The sequence below is a fragment of the Natrix helvetica genome (assembly GCF_964273705.1).
Source record: "Natrix helvetica genome assembly, chromosome: 14".
Classification (NCBI taxonomy): Eukaryota; Metazoa; Chordata; class Lepidosauria; order Squamata; family Natricidae; genus Natrix; species Natrix helvetica.
Window position 1 is genome coordinate 8,785,956 of NC_138564.1, and position 19,324 is coordinate 8,805,279.

The 19,324-nt window shown below is 46.2% G+C and overlaps 1 protein-coding gene across 1 annotated transcript in view; it reads right to left on the reverse strand.

Annotated features, from left to right (window-relative positions):
• Positions 1–3,086: 3,086 nt before the first annotated feature.
• The window catches only part of LOC309399214 (tRNA (32-2'-O)-methyltransferase regulator THADA-like), a 36,082-nt gene continuing 19,844 nt past the window's right edge, over positions 3,087–19,324 (reverse strand). Inside the window, exons 19-31 of the mRNA XM_081966836.1 lie at positions 18,817–18,960; positions 17,874–17,978; positions 16,968–17,168; positions 15,777–15,927; positions 15,366–15,618; positions 13,667–13,903; positions 12,361–12,574; positions 10,627–10,833; positions 9,285–9,511; positions 8,275–8,451; positions 7,533–7,811; positions 7,084–7,289; positions 3,087–5,623 (exon numbers count right to left, since the gene is read on the reverse strand). Coding sequence (XP_081822962.1) covers positions 5,355–5,623; positions 7,084–7,289; positions 7,533–7,811; positions 8,275–8,451; positions 9,285–9,511; positions 10,627–10,833; positions 12,361–12,574; positions 13,667–13,903; positions 15,366–15,618; positions 15,777–15,927; positions 16,968–17,168; positions 17,874–17,978; positions 18,817–18,960 — 2,670 coding nt within the window. The 3' untranslated portion in view covers positions 3,087–5,354. The remainder of the gene's footprint in view (positions 5,624–7,083; positions 7,290–7,532; positions 7,812–8,274; positions 8,452–9,284; positions 9,512–10,626; positions 10,834–12,360; positions 12,575–13,666; positions 13,904–15,365; positions 15,619–15,776; positions 15,928–16,967; positions 17,169–17,873; positions 17,979–18,816; positions 18,961–19,324) is intronic.

Sequence of the window (19,324 nt, forward strand, 5' to 3'; positions counted from 1 at the left end):
ATGAGATCTTCCATAGAAAAGGGATTTCAAGCTGTTTTAAGGTGATGCGTCAGGGGGTCTGAATGATTTTCCCCCCAAACCTGTTGCTTCCCGGGTCCGTTAGAACCAATGGCTGGATTTTTTTAGGATTCCTGGGTTTTGTGGTCCAACACGTTTTTCGGGGCATATTAGGTTAGGGAAGACAAGTCCCGAGACTTAACAGAAGATTCAATTAAAAATATCTCCACCCAAAGGAGAGACGGTCCATATCTCCCTTTGGAACCCGCTACTCTGGTGGAAAACTGGTCTTCGTTCACTTGTGGAACTTCAAAACACTGAATACATTCCAAAAATCATGGTTTTCTTTCGTCAACTGGTAGTTCTTCATGGTCAAGTAAGTCCACCCCTTTTGAGCTCCTGGGACATTCTGGCCTAGACAGGTCCAGAGGTGTGTGTCACATACTGTAACAACCGGTTTGCTCACACATGCCTTCCGCACAACATGGCAATTTACTCGTGTGCGCCTTCCATGCGTGCGTGCGGCATCAAAAAACAACAACAGCGATACAGGACGGGATTGCTCCTGTCCTACATCGCAGGTCGCAACTACCGGTTTACCGAAACTGGTCCAAACCGCCAGCAGCCCACCACTGGACAGGTCTTTCCAGAGCAGGAGAAAACATTCTCCATGTCGGCCTTCTCCTTAAGACACATTCACATAACCCTAATGCCGGGAAACCAGGAAGGATTTCTATGTATCTTCTCCCTAGAGCAGGGGTCGTCGAGTTTAAACGCTCAAAAGAGCGATTTCGACCCGTTTACCACAGAAATGAAAACATCCGGAGCTACAAAACTCCTAACCGAAAGTCCCCCGTTCAATTCTGGAGCTCACCGGAAGTCCGTTTCCCCCACCATAGAGTCTCCTCCTAGCGTGGCATCCTTTTTCCTCTCCCCGTCCTAACGGAAAGCCCGACCAATTGTCGAGCCGATTAGAAAACCCGCTCCTTGCTATAGAGACTCCTCCTGTCGCACTGTGCTTCCCCCGCCCCCCCCCCAAAAAACCGGAAGGCCCTCTCACAATTGTGGCACTGACCAGCAACAGGGAGCCGCAACAGAGGGATGAAAGAGCCACGTGCGGCTCCAGAGCTGCAGGTTGCTGACCTTCCCTGCCTTTGGGAAATAGTAGCGACCACTGATCTTCTCCGATGGAGATGCTAAGCCTTGGCAACTAAAATCCGCTCCTCTGGAGATGGCGGTCGTCTTCCCCCAGCTTTGAATTTTATGTGCCTCCCTACCCTTGTGCTCTTTGCTTTGGGTTTTATGTTGAGATGAATGTTATTTTTAAAAAATATATCTCGGGGACTTCTTTTTCCCTTGGTCTCTACCTGGAACCTGTAGGGATGTTCCCTTCCCTGTCTTAACTGTGCCCGTTGACTCATTCCGTAGACTCGCTGGATCTGCCGTTCTTCACATCGTAGGGTGACATGATTCCTCTTTCACACCATGCTCCTTGGGGGACATCTGGTGGGGAGAAGACCTCCCCGCTCCTCCTTTTCAAAAAGGTCTCTGTTCTCCTCCTTAGACGCTGCCTTAGTTTGAGAACCAGACGTCCTTGAACGAGGAACTGGCAAAGGCGACCCGCGTCGACCGATTCTCATGTTGTATTTAAGAAAGGGGGAAGGCAGCCCCATTGTCTCTTCTGCCCTGGTGCCAAGTCGGGAACATTTCCACTAACCAGTGCCAAAGGTTTTGCGTCGTGTCTCACTTTTCATTCTCGGGGAAGGCCTTCTCCGCCCCTGACTGCTCTCGCCCGCTTTCCAAATTTAACCTGTGTGATGCAGGTCAGCTAAATACAACCTGCGCTTCGGGATGGGGATCAGCAGATGGACAAAGGTCAAGGCACATCTGGTTGGCTGCTGCTTGTTGGCCATCAGCTGGTCCAGAAGAATTTTGGTCCAGAGAAACTCAAGAGGTAGCAGCCGTAAGGGAGAACTTAATGGTCCAGATGGGTGACGATACCGATCTTACTTTCTCCTTTCTGAATGTCGATATAAATGAATTTCTCTCCCTGCGAGCGGTTAATTCTCGAGATTCCTTCTTATACTATCTATATCAGGGGTGTCCACTTTTGGCATCCTTTTTTAAGACCTGCGGACCTCATCTCTCCCCCCCTCCTCAATGCTGGCTGGGGGATTCTGGGAGTTGAAGTCCACAAGTCTTAAAAATTGCCCAACGATGGACATCTCTGACCCATGTGATGAAGTGGCCAGGGTGTAGGGGGAATTGTTGCTTGTATTTTGACAGGATCCGGTGTTTCTTAGATGGAAGGTTTCAATTAAATGTTTTTAATGTCTCGCTGTTAACGCCCTGGCAGCCTAAAATTAGTCTGGTTTTGGAATTCCTCAGCTCTCTGGCATGGATGCTGACAATAAAACCAATGTTGCCTGCTTGTTAAGTCACTTGTCTCTTGGTTTCATTTAAAGAATGAAAGATGATGAGACTAAAACCTACGAAGAACGGTTGCTGGAACTGGGTATGTCTAGTCTAGTGAAAAGAAGGACTAGGGGAGACATGATAGCAGTCTTCCAAGATCTCAGGGGTTGCCACAAAGAAGAGGGAGTCAAACTATTCTCCAAGGCACCTGAGGGTAGAACAAGAAGCAATGGGTGGAAACTAATCAAGGAGAGAAGCAACTTAGAACTGAGGAGAACTTTCCTGACAGTGAGAACAATTAATCAGTGGGACAGCTTGCCTCCAGAAGTTGTGAATGCCCCAACACTGGAAGTTTTTAAGAAGATGTGGAGACTCTAGAAAGAGTGCAGAGAAGAGCAACAAAGAGGATTAGGGGATGATTGGAGGCTAAAGCATATGAGGAATAGTTGCAGAAACTGGGTATGTCTAGTTTAAGGAAAAGAAGGACTAGGGGAGACATGATAGCAGTATTCCAATATCTCAGGGGTTGCCACAAAGAAGAGGGAGTCAAACTATTCTCCAAAGCACCTGAGGGCAGAACAAGAAGCAACGGGTGGAAACTAATCAGGGAGAGAAGCAACTTAGAACTGAGGAGAAATTTCCTGACAGAACAATTAATCAGTGGAACAGTTGGATAACAATTTGTCTGAAGTGGTGTAGGGTTTCCTGCTTAAGCAGAGGGTTGGACTAGAAGGCCTCCAAGGTCCCTTCCAACTCTGTTATTCTAAGTTCTAAATTCTAAGTTGATTTGAACAGAGTAGCAACAGCACTTATACCACTTCACGATGCTTCACGGTCCCCTCTAAGCGGTTTACGGAGTCGGCATTTTGCCCCCAACGGTCTGGGTCCTCATTTTACCGACCTCGGAAGGATGGAAGGCTGAGTCAACCTTGAGCCAGTCAGGATCGAACTGCTGGTGTGTGGGCAGAGTTAGTCTGCAATACTGCATTCTAACCACTGCACCACCATGGGAATAGAATAGGATGGAAGGCAACCTTAAGCCAGTCAGGTCCTCATTTTACCAACTAGGAAGGACGGAAGGACGAGTCAACCTTGACCCAGTCAGTATCAAATTTCTGGCAGTGGGCAGATGGAAGGAGGGAAGGAAGAAAAGGAAGAGCAATAGTCATAGCACTTAGACTTATATACCGCTTGCTCCACAGTGCTTTACAGCCCTCTCTAAGCGGTTTACAGAGTCAGCCTCTTGCCCTCAACTGTCTGGGTCCTCGTTTTACTGACCTCGGAAGGATGGAAGGCTGAAGTCAATTGTCACTAAATCGAGGACTATCTATAGAGGAAAAAGTGCGAAGAAGAGCAACTAAGATGATTAAAGGACAGAAGACAAAAACGGTCGAAGAACAGTTGCAGGAACTGGGTATGGCCAATCTAGAGAAAAGAAGGACTAGTGGAGACACGATAGCAGCATTCTAGTATTTGAGGGGGTCAGATTATTTTCCCAAGCACCAGAAGGCAAGAAACGATGGAAACCAATCAAGGGGAGAAGCCACCTGGAATTAAGAAGAAACTTCCTAACAGTGAGGGCAATTAACCAGTGGAACAGCTTGCCACCAGAAGTTGTGGCTGCTTCAACCCTGGAGGTTTTGAAGAAAAGCGGTGTCTTCTTAAAAGCCTCCAGGGATGAAGCACATCCAATGCCTGTCTGAAATGGTCTCCTGCTTGAGCAGGGCTACCTCTGGAGGTGGAAGTTCTTCCGTATCTGGATATTTTGAAAAAGTGGCTAGATGGCTCTCTTACGGACGTCTCAACTGGTTTTTCTGAATATTATGGAAGGTTGGGTCCCACGATTAATTTTATTTTACATGCAGCCCTTTAAAAAGCAGAAATCAACCCCCTCTGTTGGCCATAACCAAAGCCAGTTTCAAAATAAAGCTATTATCCCCTTGAAACCAATCAATCTCAACATGAGAATAAAAGCAAAGAGAAAATTAATCAAGACGATGTTGACTTCCCAGCAGGACTAAAGTGACAATTTGTTTGTTCTTGTAGCCTAACTTTTTGTTATTTTCGTCGTTCATGGTATGATTTCTAGCAAAGAACTCTTATTTCCCCACTCCCCCCCAGGAGTGAGTCATTCTTAATTTTGCGGTCGTCCTTGTCGCGGTCATTAAGCAAAAAAGCCCTCCATTAACTTTGCTTCTCAAAGCCCCCCCTGGGAAGGTGGAAGATGGCAGTCAGGTGACCCCAAGATGCGTCCGTCGTAAATACATGCATTCAAATATTAATTCGTGTGACTGCAGAGACATGGTCATAACTGCAAGGACTGGCCGCAAGTCACTTTTCCAGTGCTGTCCTAATTTTGAATGGTCATTAAATGTTGTAAGCTCCATGTGTCAGGAATAGCAGTAGGATTTGGACTTATATACCGCTTCTCATTGCTTTACAGGCCTCTCTTAAGCGGTTTACAGAGTCAGCCTATTGCCCCCAAATATCCTCATTTTACCGACCTCAGAAGGATGGAAGGCTGAGTCAACCTTGAGCTGGTCAGGATCGAACTGCTGGTGTGTAGGCGGAGTTAGTCTGCAATACTGCATTCTAACCACTGTGCCACCATGGGAATAGAATAGGATGGAAGGCAACCTTGAGGCAGTCAGGTCCTCATTTCACCAACCGACCTCGGAAGGATGGAAGGCTGAGTCAACCTTGAGCTGGTCAGGATCAAACTGCCAGCAGTCAGCAGAATTAGCTTGCAATACTGCATTCTAACCACTGCGCCACCCCAAGTATGTAGCCTTCCTGCCTGAGCAAGAGGTTGGACTAGAAGACCTCCAAGGTCCCTTCCAACTCTTGTTATTTGGTTAGTCCTGTAAGGAATGGATTAATTTTCGGGATCTACCCACTGCTTTTTTTAAAAAAAAATAAGATTTATTAAAAGTCCTTTCTGCTTAACTCGTTTCCTGTCGTCTTGCTTGCTCTTGTTCCGCCTGAACCATAATAACTATTCCACGTTGATGGAGCAGGTCCTTTAAGGAACGGATGGCGCAACTCAGCTCCTGGGAAGAGACGCTAATTGCTGGGGTGCAGTCGGGCTGGTTTTGGGTTTCCAAGATCTTCAGAGCATGGGCCGCAAGGATGGCTTTTACCAACAGCGCCGCGATAGCAGAATGTACGTTGGGACAGGACAAAGCTTTAAGATGCAGCCTAGGGATGTCCTCTGAAACACACAAATAGAACAGAATTCTTTGTTGGCCAAGTGTGATTGGACACTCACAAGGAATTTGTCTCTGGCTTGAGATGGAACAAGTCAATGATCCAGAAGTTCTAGCTTAGGCGAACCGAGAGGCCATCCTATGGACACCATTTATAACTGGGTCAGTTCAAGGCCCCTGACTACCCAACACACTAAATCCTGGTCTGATAACTAAGACGCCCATTGTTTCAAATGCTTATTTCTATTCTGCGTTTCTTATTTTTACAAACAACTCAAGGCAGCGAATGGGACCAACACGTTTGTCTTGTTTTCCCCACAACAACAGTCCCATGAGGTGAGAGAGAGGGACTGGTCCAAAGTCCTCAGCTTTCATGTCTAAGGCAGGACTAGAACTCACCGTCTCCTGGTGATTGGCCTGAAGTCACCCAGTTAGCTTTCACACTTAAGGTGGAACTGGAATTCACCGTCTCCTAGTGATTGGCCTGAAGTCACCCAGTTAGGTCTTTCATACCTAAGGTAGGACTAGAACTCACAGTCTCCTAGTGATTGGCCTGAAGTCACCCAGTTAGGTCTTTCATACCTAAGGTAGGACTAGAACTCACAGTCTCCTGGTGCTTGGCCTGAAGTCACCCAGTTAGCTTTCATGCCTAAAGCAGGACTAGAATTCACCCTCTCCTAGTGATTGGCCTGAAGTCACCCAGTTAGCTTTCACACTTAAGGTGGAACTAGAACTCACGGTCTCTTGGTGATTGGCCTGAAGTCACCCAGTTCGGTCTTTCATACCTAAGGTGGGACTACCTTTACCTTTACCTTTACCTTTATTTCGATTTTTATACCGCCCCCTCTCCCCAAAGGGACTCGGGACGGTGTACAGTCAAATGAAATAGATAAAATGGACTACAAACATGCAAACATAAAAACATAGAAGAGGAGGCAATACAACACTGTACAGGTAAAGCAGATAAAAAACAGTATATAAACAATCTTAAAAAATACCCAATTAAAATTCCCCAATTAAAATATATCTGCCAAGAGGTATGATGAGGTTATGAATGGTCCAGGCCGGCTAAACGGAACAGGTGAGTCTTCAGTTTTCGTCGAAAGACTAGAACTCACAGTCTCCTGGTGCTTGGCCTGAAGTCACTCAGTCATCTTTCATGCCTAAGGCAGGACTAGAATTCACCATCTCCTAGTGATTGGCCTGAAGTCACCCAGTCAGCTTTTCCTACCTAAGAGGGGATTAGAACTCACCTTCTAAATAGTGATTGACCCAAAGTCACCCCGCCAGCTTTCATGCCTAAGGCGGGACTATAACTCACCATCTCCTGGTTTCTGGCCTGGTGCGTTAACCATAGACCAGAATAGCTCAAATCCTTTCCAAGTTGACCCCCTTTTTTTTAACCTCACTTTGGGAGTGTGATTCTTTAAAGTTGTTGAAAACTCCTCAGTCTTCTCCAACTTACCTTGGCTCCACCACTGTCTACACAATTGTATGGTGGAGACGATTCCAGCTGCGGTGGTTTCTAGCCAGGATTGTACAGACTCCCAAAGTTTTCGAGAGGCGGATGCGTTCTCCACCAGTTGGAGTAGAAAGGGTAACAACATCTGGGAGAAGACCGCTGGCTCGGTGTAAACGTTCGGTTCGTCCTCTTTGTAGAGGCTGACAATTCTGAAAAGAGAAACGCGACGTTTGCATATCCTCTGAACCATAAAAGAGTTAACCACACTTTAGTTTAATGTATTGCGTGAAGGGATGCGGTGGCTCAGTGGCTAAGACACTGAGCTTGTCAGCGGTTCGAATCCCTAGCACCGCGTAACAGAGCGAATGGGGAAGTATCCATTTGGCTGCCATCACACCTGGTCAAAAAAAGGACCCTCTGTTTTGGTTGCCTACGTTCCTTCCTTGGCTTACCGCTGTCTTTCCAGCTCCATCATGGTGTCGCTGAGTTCCACCGTGGGGAGAAGGTGCATCAAGGATGCAAAAGTTGAAGGATGGTCCCCAAAGTTTTCCAGCAGGAACTCCAGCAGGCTGAGCAGAGCCTTGGAGCTCTGGAGCTGGAGGCAAGTGTGGTGAGGTTGAGGCTGCTGGACGGGAGAGGGCGCCTGCACCAAACAGCTGACGAAGGAAGCGGCTTCGTGACGCACCTCTTGGTCTTCGTCTTGGAGGAGATGAATCGCTGCCTTGATCAACCTGAAGAAGGGGGTAAGAAGGGGGGGAAAAATTCACACACGTTTTGGGGTATTGGTGGGTAAGGAAGAGATGCGAAGGTGAACTCCACAATCCAGTCTCCCAACACAAGGTGGGAAATGTGGCCGAATTGCAACTGGTTGTCATCATCGTCTTTTAACGACCCCATAATCCCTTGCAGGGTGGGGTCTGGGCAACTGAATGGAGCAGAGTGTTTACTGGCCAGATGCCCTTCCCGTTGCCAATGCGGAGTTATATTCAGCAGATATATTCTCAAAGTGCCCAGAGAGAGAAATATCTGCCTCTACCTAGGATCCAACTCAGCCTCCTGATTGTTTGGGCGAGAGCTCCACCTTTAGGCCACTCTCCGAATTGCAACTGGTTGTATTCTAGAGAATTTGGGGACCCCAGCAACTGTTCTGAAGTGTTCGGATGCCGTGCTGGTGATGTTTGCAAAAGGACGTACCGTAGAACCTGGGAACGAAGGAAGAAATGGGACGATTTCCGGACTCTCCAAATCCACGCTGGGCCACCCATTTTGACGGCTTTGGCTGCAGCCACCCTCAGCACCTCGTCTGAAAAGGAGTCGCTCCACTTCTCTATCGTTGCAATCCACCGTTCCCATACAGGATCGCCTTCGGGCCTGTCCCCCCAAAAAAGACAGTCCACCTGTAAGAATAGCTGTGGATCTGCTCGTCTGGATTCCAACCAGATCCTCTTTTAGCTATAGGAAGGTGAAGTGGCCCTTGTGTAGGATTCAAATCCTGGTGATCCCTTAGATCAATGTTTCTCCACCTTGGCAAGGTTAAGATGGGATACAATAAAATAGAATGGAGTGGAATGGAATGGAATAGAATATTCTACTCTATTCTATTATTTCTATTCTATTCATTTCTATTTCTTCTCTATACTCTATTCTGCTCAACTACTCTTCTAGAAAGACTAGAAATGAATGAAATAGAAATGAATCTATTCTATTCATTTCTACTTCTACTCTTTCTATTCTATTTATTCATTTCTACTGCTTTACTCTTATTATTTCTATTATATTCATTTCTACTTCTATTTCTTCTCTCTACTCTTCTAGAAAGAATAGAAATGAATGAAATAGAAATAGAAATGAATCTATTCTATTCATTTCCACTTCTACTCTATTCTTTCTATTCTGTTCTATTCATTTCTACTCCTTTATCTATTTTTTTCTATTCTATTCTTTCTATTCTATTCATTTCTACTTCTATTCCTTCTCTCTACTCTACTCTTCTAGAAAGAGTAGAAATGAATGAAATAGAAATAGAAATGAATCTATTCTATTCATTTCTACTTCTAATCTACTCTGTTCTTTCTATTCTATTCATTTCTACTTCTATTTTACTCTACTCTACTCTATATCATCCTTAGTCCTTCTCTTTGTTAGACTAGACATACCTAGTTCCCTCATCAGTTGTTGTTTCTCGACCTCCGGCTGCTACTTACTGTTGATTCAGGAACAATGTGGCTGCACAGAGCGCATGATTTCGTAGCCCGGGACCTTCTTGGTCACTCTCTGCTATAGAGAGTAGTATTTCACCATACTCCAGAGCTACTTTCTCTGGAAATGGCTGACTTTGAGCAAGGTTGCCCAGCAGGTGGACAAAAACTTTCAAGTATAGCATCACGACTGTGGGGTCTCTTGTGTTTTTCAGGATCTCCTTGAATTTTTCCTAAGGCGAAGAAAAGGAAATTTATTTTGTGTCCCAAAATAAATGCCCCTGTAACAGAATCGAAACTATAAAGTGCTCCCCAAAGGGGAAAGAGAAATAAGGTTCTTTGGTTGTTGTTTTTTATAAGCCATGGTTTGTTGAAGACCTGGCTGACATTTTATACTACGCTATGGCTTGCAAGCCACAATACCTAGGTTCGTTCGCACATGACATCAAACCCTAAACTAAATTGATTACATTATGGCAAGGTGAGACCCTGTCCATTATGAAGATGGCTCTTGACTCCTGGAATAATAAATATTGATCATTCAGGTCAACACTTGAACTTTCTGGACTGGAGAACGTCTGACGTTTTTAGATCCCAGATTGATCCAGTAATTCTCTCTACATTTCCTTAGAAGACTTCAGCATTTTGGTATGGACCAGTGGTTGAGGTACCACATCTCTCATTCTGTGATGACCCAGGGCGTGGCACAAAGGCAAAAAAGTCAGAGAACCAGTATGAGTCTCTTTATGTGCCCCCAATGTCCCTTTCAACTCTCCGGCTTGGAGAACAGCTCTCCCACAAACCTGTAACAGCCTTTGGCTGAAAATACTCCAGTCCAAATGTTGTAAGCAGAAAATTTCCAACTATAAACACAACAAGGCAAGAGAAGGTAATTAATCCGGCAGGGCAAGCGAGATAAGGAGTTCCAGGAGTGAAGTAGCATGGCAGTAAATCAAACCAGTTGGGAGGGTGCCAGGGACTCAGATAAGCAGTTAAATTCAGTGTTTGTTCCCGACAACTACCCCCTCCCATTTGCCTCTCCTTTAAACTCCATCCCCAGGTGTGCCTTGTGAAGGGAATCGGGACGCTTTCCTCCCTTGTAAGCTACGCATTCTCTTCTCTGTTCTTCCCTGTGTGCCCTGGGATGAGGAGGGGGTGGGCCGAACCCCCTCTCCCTTGTTCTACCTCTTCCCTGCTCCGGCCTGCGTGACTTTGCCCTTCTCTAGTTTCTTCCATAGCCAACCGCGCTCTGCTTTATGTCAGTGGTTCGTCTTCCCTCTCGGATTCAGACTCCGAAGGGGGTATGACAGATTCCATGTATCCCCACTGGGATAAAACCAGATCTCACCATGAATATCAACTGCAGATCCTTGCTGGACTTCAGACCTTTCCTTTCCTCGTTGTCCAACAAACAAGTTAGAATAGCAGCTTGCACATCAGGATTTCCCTTTTGCAGAAGCAAGCTCAGATCACGGATCCTTTCCGGAGATTCCTGTCTTGTGGCTTCTTGATTGAGGAAGTTGACCGCCCTTTGGCAGAAGATGGAAGAGCCAAGCTTGAAGAAGATCAGAAAAAGTCATTGGTCCATGTCCAAGATGATTAGGGGACTAGAGACTAAAACATATGAAGAACGGTTGCAGGAACTGGGTATGTTTAGCTTAAGAGAAAGAAGGACTAGGGGAGACATGATAGCATTGTTCCAATATCTCAGGGGTTGCCACAAAGAAGAGGGAGTCAAACTATTCTCCAAGGCACCTGAGGGTAGAACAAGAAGCAATGGGTGGAAACCAATCAAGGAGAGAAGCAACTTAGAACTGAGGAGAAATTTCCTGACAGTTAGAACAATTAATCAGTGGAACAGCTTGCCTCCAGAAGTTGTGAATGCCCCAACACTGGAAGTCTTTAAGAAGATGTTGGATAGCCATTTGTCTGAAATGGTATAAGGTTTCCTGCCTAGGCAGGGTGTTGGACTAGAAGACCTCCAAGGTCCCTTCCAACTCTACTATTGTATTGTATTGTATTGTATTGTATTGTATTGTATTTTCCACAAGGGGACGCCCCATAACAGAAACAGATTAACAGAGTTGGAAGGGACCTTGTAGGTCATCTAGTCCCACCCACCGCCCAAGCAGGAATCCCTACACCATTTCTGACAGAGGGCAGTCCAGTCTCTTCTTGAAAGCCTCCAGGGATGAAGCTCCCACAACTTCTGAAGGCAACTTCTGTTCATCCATTGCTTTTCTCCCAGGTTTCTTCTGAACCCACCTTCCTCAACCTATGACCTCCACCACCCCCTCACTCACATTGAGCAAGCTGGATGGGGAGGATGGAAGTTGTAGTCCCACATGCCTCTACTGTGGCCTGCCAGCGGAGCTGGCAGCAGAGTCAGACAGTGAGGAGGTTGGGGAGGAACATGGGCCAGTCCTGGGGGCTGAAGGAAGCTCAGACGAAGGCTCTGCATCGGAGGCAGAGAGGGAGCTAGACAGCAGTGAGGCAGAGGAACAGCTGGAGCCTGTTCCCAGTGTGCGCATGCGGAGAGCTGCCAGAAGACAAGAACGACTAAGAAAGCAGGGTCAACTTGGGTGTAAAGCCACACCTTGGAGGTGATTGGCCCCTCCCAGAAGAAACAAAAGAAGAGCAAATGGGGAGGGGGCTTTTGCAGGAAACAGTTCCTTCAGTCATTTCAAGAGGGGAAAGTTCTGTTTGTGACTATAAGAGACCCTGTGCCAAGTGGTGCTTTGCCCTGCATTTGGCAACTAGTTATCTGGCAGCTCTCCAAGCGAGATAAGGTTTGTGTGGATAAATATTCCTTTGAAAGACTGTTTGCTAAGCCTGGCTGACGGTGAATGAAAGGAATTCCCAGTCGTGTAAATAAAAGGAGTTTTGCCGGGACCAAGACTCTGCTTCATGCTTGTTAAGGAAACCTGGGTCAAAACAGCCTCAAGAATGAAGAAGCACGTTGAGTGTGTCTTCCTTCCCACCTTAATTTTTTTGGGGGATTAAAAATAGGGCCTTTTAGCAAAACAAGGGGCTTTTCTTTCGATCCTTTGTGTCAGCTCTCAGCCCTGACAATCCTGGATACCTGAATAGGAGAGAAACCAGGTTTAGGACTGGCCAGATCCCCTCGCAACAGCTCCCAGACCTTCTGCACAAAACCCAGAGAACAGCTTCCTAGCAGCAAGGACAAAATCTGAAGGTAAATGGCACAAACGAGCGGGCACCGTCGTAGGTCCATCAGCAACCAGAGGTAGCTTTCCATCATGCAGGCCACGGACCGCCGCAACTCGGGATGCAGCCTGAAAAGCAGACGTGAAAACGTCAGAAGGTCAGCTCAGCAGGGTGAGCAAAATAGAATTGTTTCGCCTTGCAAAATGAAACTGTTCCGCAAATTGCAAAAAAGGTTTTAGCAGCCTGGACTGGTATTTATTTGTTCGACGAAAGTAGAATCCACGGTGTTTATCGGACATTAATACAATCGCGCGAGTCCAGAGGTATTTCACGAGAAGACTCCTCCACTCCTCTGCTCCCAATTGCCACCAGGTTCGAAATTTTGGGCTTAGTCAGCTTCAACCACAACAAGCAAGCCGGCCTGGCCTGTTAATGTTAATGTTAATTTATTTTAAATGTATTGTTTCTTTTTAAAAAAAATCAGTTTGGTCTTTTTGGAAATGGGTTTAATCTTTTTTTTTAACTTTTGCGATGTGTGTTTTTAATGTTGTATGCCGCCCTGAGTCCTTTTGGAGAAGGGCGGCATATAAATCCAAATAAACCTAAAACCTAAAACAACAATACATGGGCAAACAATCGATACAAACTCAAAGTAAACCGCTCCAAACTCGATTGCAGAAAATAGGACTTCAGCGACAGAGGGGTCAACGCCTGGAATGCTCTACCTGACTCCTCAAATGCCCAAAACGCTAACCTTAAACTGTCCAGCGTGGCAACCAACTCATATTTATGACGATCGCAGCGTCCCGGGGGTGGAGTGGGGATGGTGATTATGCGATCCCTTTTTACAACCTTCTGACAAGTTAAGAGGGAAGCAAGATTCACGTAACAACCATGTGAATAACTTAACACCGGCAGTGGATCACTTACTAACTGCGTCAAGGAAGGTCGCAGAAGGGGGCAAAGCTCACTTGACCACGTGTCTCTCTTAGAGACAGAAATGCTGGGCTCCATTCGAGGGTGAAATTCACCAGGTTCTGACAGGTTCTGGAGAACTACAATATGCTGGAGATTTGCAGTATCCTTCCCCTGCCACGCCCACCAAGCCACGCCCACAAAAACAGTAGTAATAAAAAATTGAATTTCACCAGTGGCTCCATTGTGGTCATAAGTTGAGGACCACCCATCATATATTTTGCAGTGTCGGAAGGCAAACGTACCGATCTACCCTCAAAGCTTGGTTTAACACAGCCTCGATTTGCAATAGACATCCGTGCAGGGCATTATGGGACAGAGTGGCCTCCGGCCGCTGGAATCTGGCTGCTAACCGCAGAAGGATCTTTCCATAGTCCGTCACCGGAATGAAAGGCACCAAAGCTTTGGCGGCCATCGCCCGAACGGCATATATGGGGTTTCCTGACAGCTGGATCAGGGGCTCCAGGAAGCAGGTGAGAGTGCTGTTGAGAATAAAACAAGCAAAAGAGGAGGAAAATGAATTACATTTAGGTGGAACCTCAAATGACAATTGAGAAATTTGAATGACAATCTTGAGAACGGTAGCGTCTGAAGTACAGGCAGTTCTTGTGTTAGGACTACAAGGAAGCCCAAAATCTATGTTGCTAAGTGAAACATTGGTTAGGGGAGATTGGCCCCATTTCACGACTTTTCTTGCCGCATGACCCAACTAGGTAACGTCATCAGTGCTAGAAGGGAGTGGGGGTTTGCGGAGAGGAGGAGAGGGAGGGAGGCGGGGGAGAGGGAAGAGAACTATTGTGGGGTCCTTAGTCCTCTCTGAGCTTGGTTGTTCTCTTACAGATGTTTCATTACCCATGACAGGTAATGAGGACTGAATAGCTGCCAGCTGATGTAAGGTTGTAAGCTGTAAACTATAAGCTGATGCAATGAGGATGATTCAGCAATACATGTATCACCTATTTAAGACTCTGATGGGGTCCACACAAGTCATTACCCCTTTAAGAGGTGTGTATACATATATAGGTGGCCATTAGAGGGTCTCTCTCTCTCTCTCTCTCTGTCTCTCTGTCTCTCTCTCTCTCTCGTCGTGTATCTCATTTCTCTCCTTGTGTCCGTAGCTGAGTGGTAAGGGATTTATGTATTTATGTCTGTATATATGTATATATAAACCACTATTAATTGTTTAAAGGCTCTGTGTGCTGTGTTTTGCTCCTCGTTTTATCTCATAATAATAGTCAAGCTGCCAAAACTCTGACAACCCAACTAGGTAACATTCTCAGTGCTAGAAGGGAGTGGGATTTGTGGAGGAGGAGGAGGAGGAGAAGGAAAAGTACTGTGAGGTCCTTGGTGCTCTCTGAGCTTGGTTATTCTCTTATAGACGTTTCATTACCAAACTAAGTAACATCATCAGTGGTAGAAGGTGGTGGGATTTGTGGAGGAGGAGGAGAAGGAGAAGGAAAAGTACTGTGAGGTCCTTGGTGCTCTCTGAGCTTGGTTATTCTCTTATAGACGTTTCATTACCAAACTAAGTAACATCATCAGTGGTAGAAGGTGGTGGGATTTGAGGAGGGGAGGGAGGGAGAAGGAAGAGGAATAATAATGACTGGTGGGGTCCTTGGTGCTCTCTGAGTTTGGTTATTCTTGCAGACTTTCTTTTTTCTTTTTAAATAGTTTTTATTAAACATTTTAATCTTTAAAAACAGAAAGAAAAACGTAACAAGAAAAAAAAACAAGACATACATAACAGTATAATTTATACAGCCTTCTGAAGGCTCTTGCAGACGTTTCATGACCCAAACTAGTAGCAACATCAGTGCCGGAGATGTTAGCAGTCCTGCACACTGAATGGCTTGAACTCAAGCGTCTTCATAGTTTTAATGGCTCAGTGACTCCACCTTCCTTTTGAGGTCCCGCCGAAGTGTCTTCCGCCATTTCTCAGCTTACCTGTCCTGAGTGTCTCCGCTGGGCTGCAGCTTGGCCAGAAAAGTGAGGACAGCGTAGAGGGAAGGGCAGAGGTGGAATTTCCCTCTTCTCGGTCCTTCCGATACGGACACTTCCACAGCCAGGGTCAATTCTCCAAGTAGGACACTTCTCAAATGAACATGCCGGCCAAACAGAGCTTCGGGGCTTACCCCATCCTTGGCACGGCTGTCCTCCGGACTCCATTTCTGCCCAAGAAGGCGAACGGACAAGGCGCCTGGAGGAAAGCGAAGATCGGACGTTAGAAAGAACTTTAAAAACATTTGAGATCTCTTAGAAGAATAAACCGAGAATCTGCTTTGAAGAATAAACCGAGAATCATCTCAGCAATCCGACAGACCTAAGTTTCCAAAGGGAGACCGTGAATGGATTTACCGAAAAGTTGGTTGGCTGCGTTTCTCATAGCCCAACTCGGGGAGCTTAGAGCCTGCAGAACCAACACCATTAGAGGTGTGATGTGTGGTTGCAGGGCAGGTCCAAGGTTGGAGCCGCGGACTAACATTTGAAGCACGTGGACGGCAGAAACCTACAGAAGATAAATGGGAAAGAAATCAATTCACCCATGGACCCGGAACTGATCAGAATATTAGGACACGGTGCAGACATCACAAAAGTGCCGGAGTTGTCTTCCTCAGGGTTCAGTAGACAACGCACCTCTGCTGGACCATAAGGATACAGTTACGGATTAACAGAGTTGGAAGGGATCTTATAGGTCATCTAGTCCAACCCACAGCCCTCCTTGGTACTCTCTCAGCTTGCTTGTTTTTCTTCTGACCTAGGCTTCCCGAGACAGTAAAAACCACAGGCTTACTCCCCAAAACCCTCTTTTTATTTCAACGGCCGTGAACCATCTTCATTCACAACCCGCAATGAGTCCCAAATAGTTTGCAAAGAGTCCGACAGAAGTCTGCCAAAGTCTTTCGGGGTAAGGCTGATAAGCACCCGCCTTTATCTCCCTCGAAATGCTGCCAAAGACCTCATTGGCAATTAGCTTTGCAAGGCCACACGGAGCACAGAGTCAAAACGGAGCTTCAGACTTTAAACCGACCAGAACGAACCAAGTTGCTTCCTGCAATGGCTCACCTGCCTTTGCTCCTCCTTTATGTCTTATGGGAGGAGCCAATCCCATAACGGGATGGACACCTCCTGCAGCACTCTGCCGGCTGAAAGCAGTCTGCATGTAGGCCCCGTGCGGTTCATTTTCAGTGTTCCCGACCTCCAGCACTCTGCCGGCATAAAACACCCTGTGTGGAGGTTTCATGAGGCCCCCGCAGGGTCCATTTTTGGCCGGCAGAGTGATGCTGGAGGCTGGGAAGGTTGAAATCAGCCTGCGGGTTGGTCCTTTGATATTTCCAGGCTTGCCCCCCAGGCCAGATTTAAGCACCCCACAGGCTGGATCCACCCCAGGGGCCTTGAGTTTCACACCCTTGCCTTATCTGGCTGTTCCCATGGGAAGGCAAGCAGGCTGGGCGGATTCTCGTAGCGTAGGTGGTAAGCAATGAAGCTGCTGACTTTTGTTATTCCCAAGTGTCTCTGCTTGCCTGCACCCGGCAGCCGTGTCCTTACCTGGGGCAAATCCACTGTCTGCTCTGAGCTGTGGGAGATCGGTTGGCTGGCCAAGGCGAGCAACGTCTGAATGCAGCGAGTCAGAAGGGGCCGGGACGTGGCGGGATCTTCCCCTGTCACAATGCATAGGAAGAGCATTGGGAAACCGGCTGCCCTGCGGGTGATGGAGCTTCCTCTGGAGCTGCTTAACAAAGCCAGGCCCTTGAAAGAGATTTTTAAAAGAGCCGGTTTGGTTTAGCAATTAAGGAATTGGGTTAGAAAGCAAGAGGACGAGAGTTCAAGTCCTGCTTTAGCCGTAAAAGTCAGCTGGGTGACTTTGGGCAAACCACCAGGAGGCTGTGAGTTCTTGTCCTGCCTTTGAGCCAATAACTAAGAGATAGTGAGGCTCTCTTTTTTTTCCTCTTTTTTTCTTTTTTTCTTTCTTTCTTTCTTTCTTTCTTTCTTTCTTTCTTTCTTTCTTTCTTTCTTTCTTTCTTTCTTTCTCATTCTCCCCCTCTCAATTTCTCTCTAATTCTTTCTCTTTCTTTCTCTCTCTTTCTCTCTCTCTCTTTCTCTTTCTCTCTTATTCTCCCCCCCCTCTCTTTCTCTCTCTCTCTCTCTTAAATTTATTGGCTGCCCATCTTATCACAACACTGGTTCATTTAACAACCACAGTATTCACTTTATGACCACTGTGACAAAAGCCGTAAACTCAGCCACGTTGAGTGACCATTGCAACTTACGATCGTGATGGCCAGGCTCCATTACCGTCATAAATTGAAGACTACCTGTATTTTGGACGAGCTCTTATGGTACATTTATTTTGGGGGGGAATCCGCTCAGAGTCACCGAGAGTGAGTGGGCGGCCATATAAATTTTTCTTAAATCAATAAACTCCTGCTGGCAATTGCTAAATTGAGATCCTACCTGGGTGAGCATAGTCTGTGGGATGCTTTGTAATTCTGGGCTGGGGAGATTTAATAGCGTGGAACAAAATTTGGTGAAGCCCATGCTGCAGCCTTCCACAGCTCCCTATCAGAAAAGGAGGAGAAGGAAAAGAGAGTTGATCAAAGTTCTTATCTTTTTTTTTTTTTTTGAATAAAACTTTTGTATTTTTAACCATGCACCCATATCATCAATATCATCGCATGGACAGTCTGAGCATCGTTCATTTTGCTACAAAACCAACACTAATCCAGATAAACGTTATTGCATTAATCAAACAAACATACAATAGCAGAGTTGGAAGGGACCTCGGAGGTCTTCTAGTCCAACCCCCCTGCCTAGGCAGGAAACCTTATACCGTTTCAGTTCAAACTGGCAGACGTTCCACTCCTTCACTCAGGAGCGGTCTGGGGCTTCTTACAGTACTAAACGTCAGTACCTCACCAAAATGTCTATACCTTCCACCTATGGCATTGAGTCCGGACTCAAGGTGGCGGGAGCGATATTTCCTTATGTGTTTCAATCACCGACCACCACTGAGCCAATGGATTGTGAACCTAATTTCTCCCACATAGCCCGATCACGTAATTTTGTCACAAAACATGGGTATCCAGCTAGTAACAGAATAACAGAGTTGGAAGGTCTTCTAATCCAACCCCCTGCTCAGGCAGGAAACCCTACACCACTTCAGACAAATGGCTATCCAATCTCTTCTTAACAAACTTCCAGTGTTGGAGCATTCACAACTTCTGGAGGCAAGTTGTTCTACTGATTAATTTGTTCTCACTGTCAGAAAATTTCTCCTAAACGTTCCCTCCATTGCTTGACTCACGAATGAAGCTCAATATTTCATTGATGGCAACCCACCGGGCTCAAATTTCCTTCACTAGTCTACTTTGCTTTAAATTGAGAGGGGATCTCTTACCCAATGCCGGCACTTCAACAAGATGTCCTGGAACACCTTGGAAGCCATGTGGACAACCTGAACAGGTAGGAGAGGCTCACATCCTGCTGAGACTGGCTGAGGTAGGACTTTCTCTGCAAGACCTCCCAAGAGCAGGCCAATTTCCTTCACAGGTAAAAGTAAAGGTGAGAAAAGGTTACTTAGAATAGGGGCATTCTCCCACTTTTTTAAAATTTCTTTTTTCATATATATTTGTATGTATGTATGCATGTATGTATGTATGTATGTATGTATTGTGTCACAACCCCTGGTATGCCCAAATATGGGAGGGAGCATGCTGCTTCCCTTTTCTGTCTATCGGCTCACCCTAGGAGCCATCCAGGCAGAAAGCCATTTTTTAAAATTATCAGCACAAATGCAACACACACATGCACACACACACACACACACTCCTTTATTTTTTCATTTTCATAACATATAACTACATGTATATTATTACATAACCAACATCATATTATATTGTTAAAGG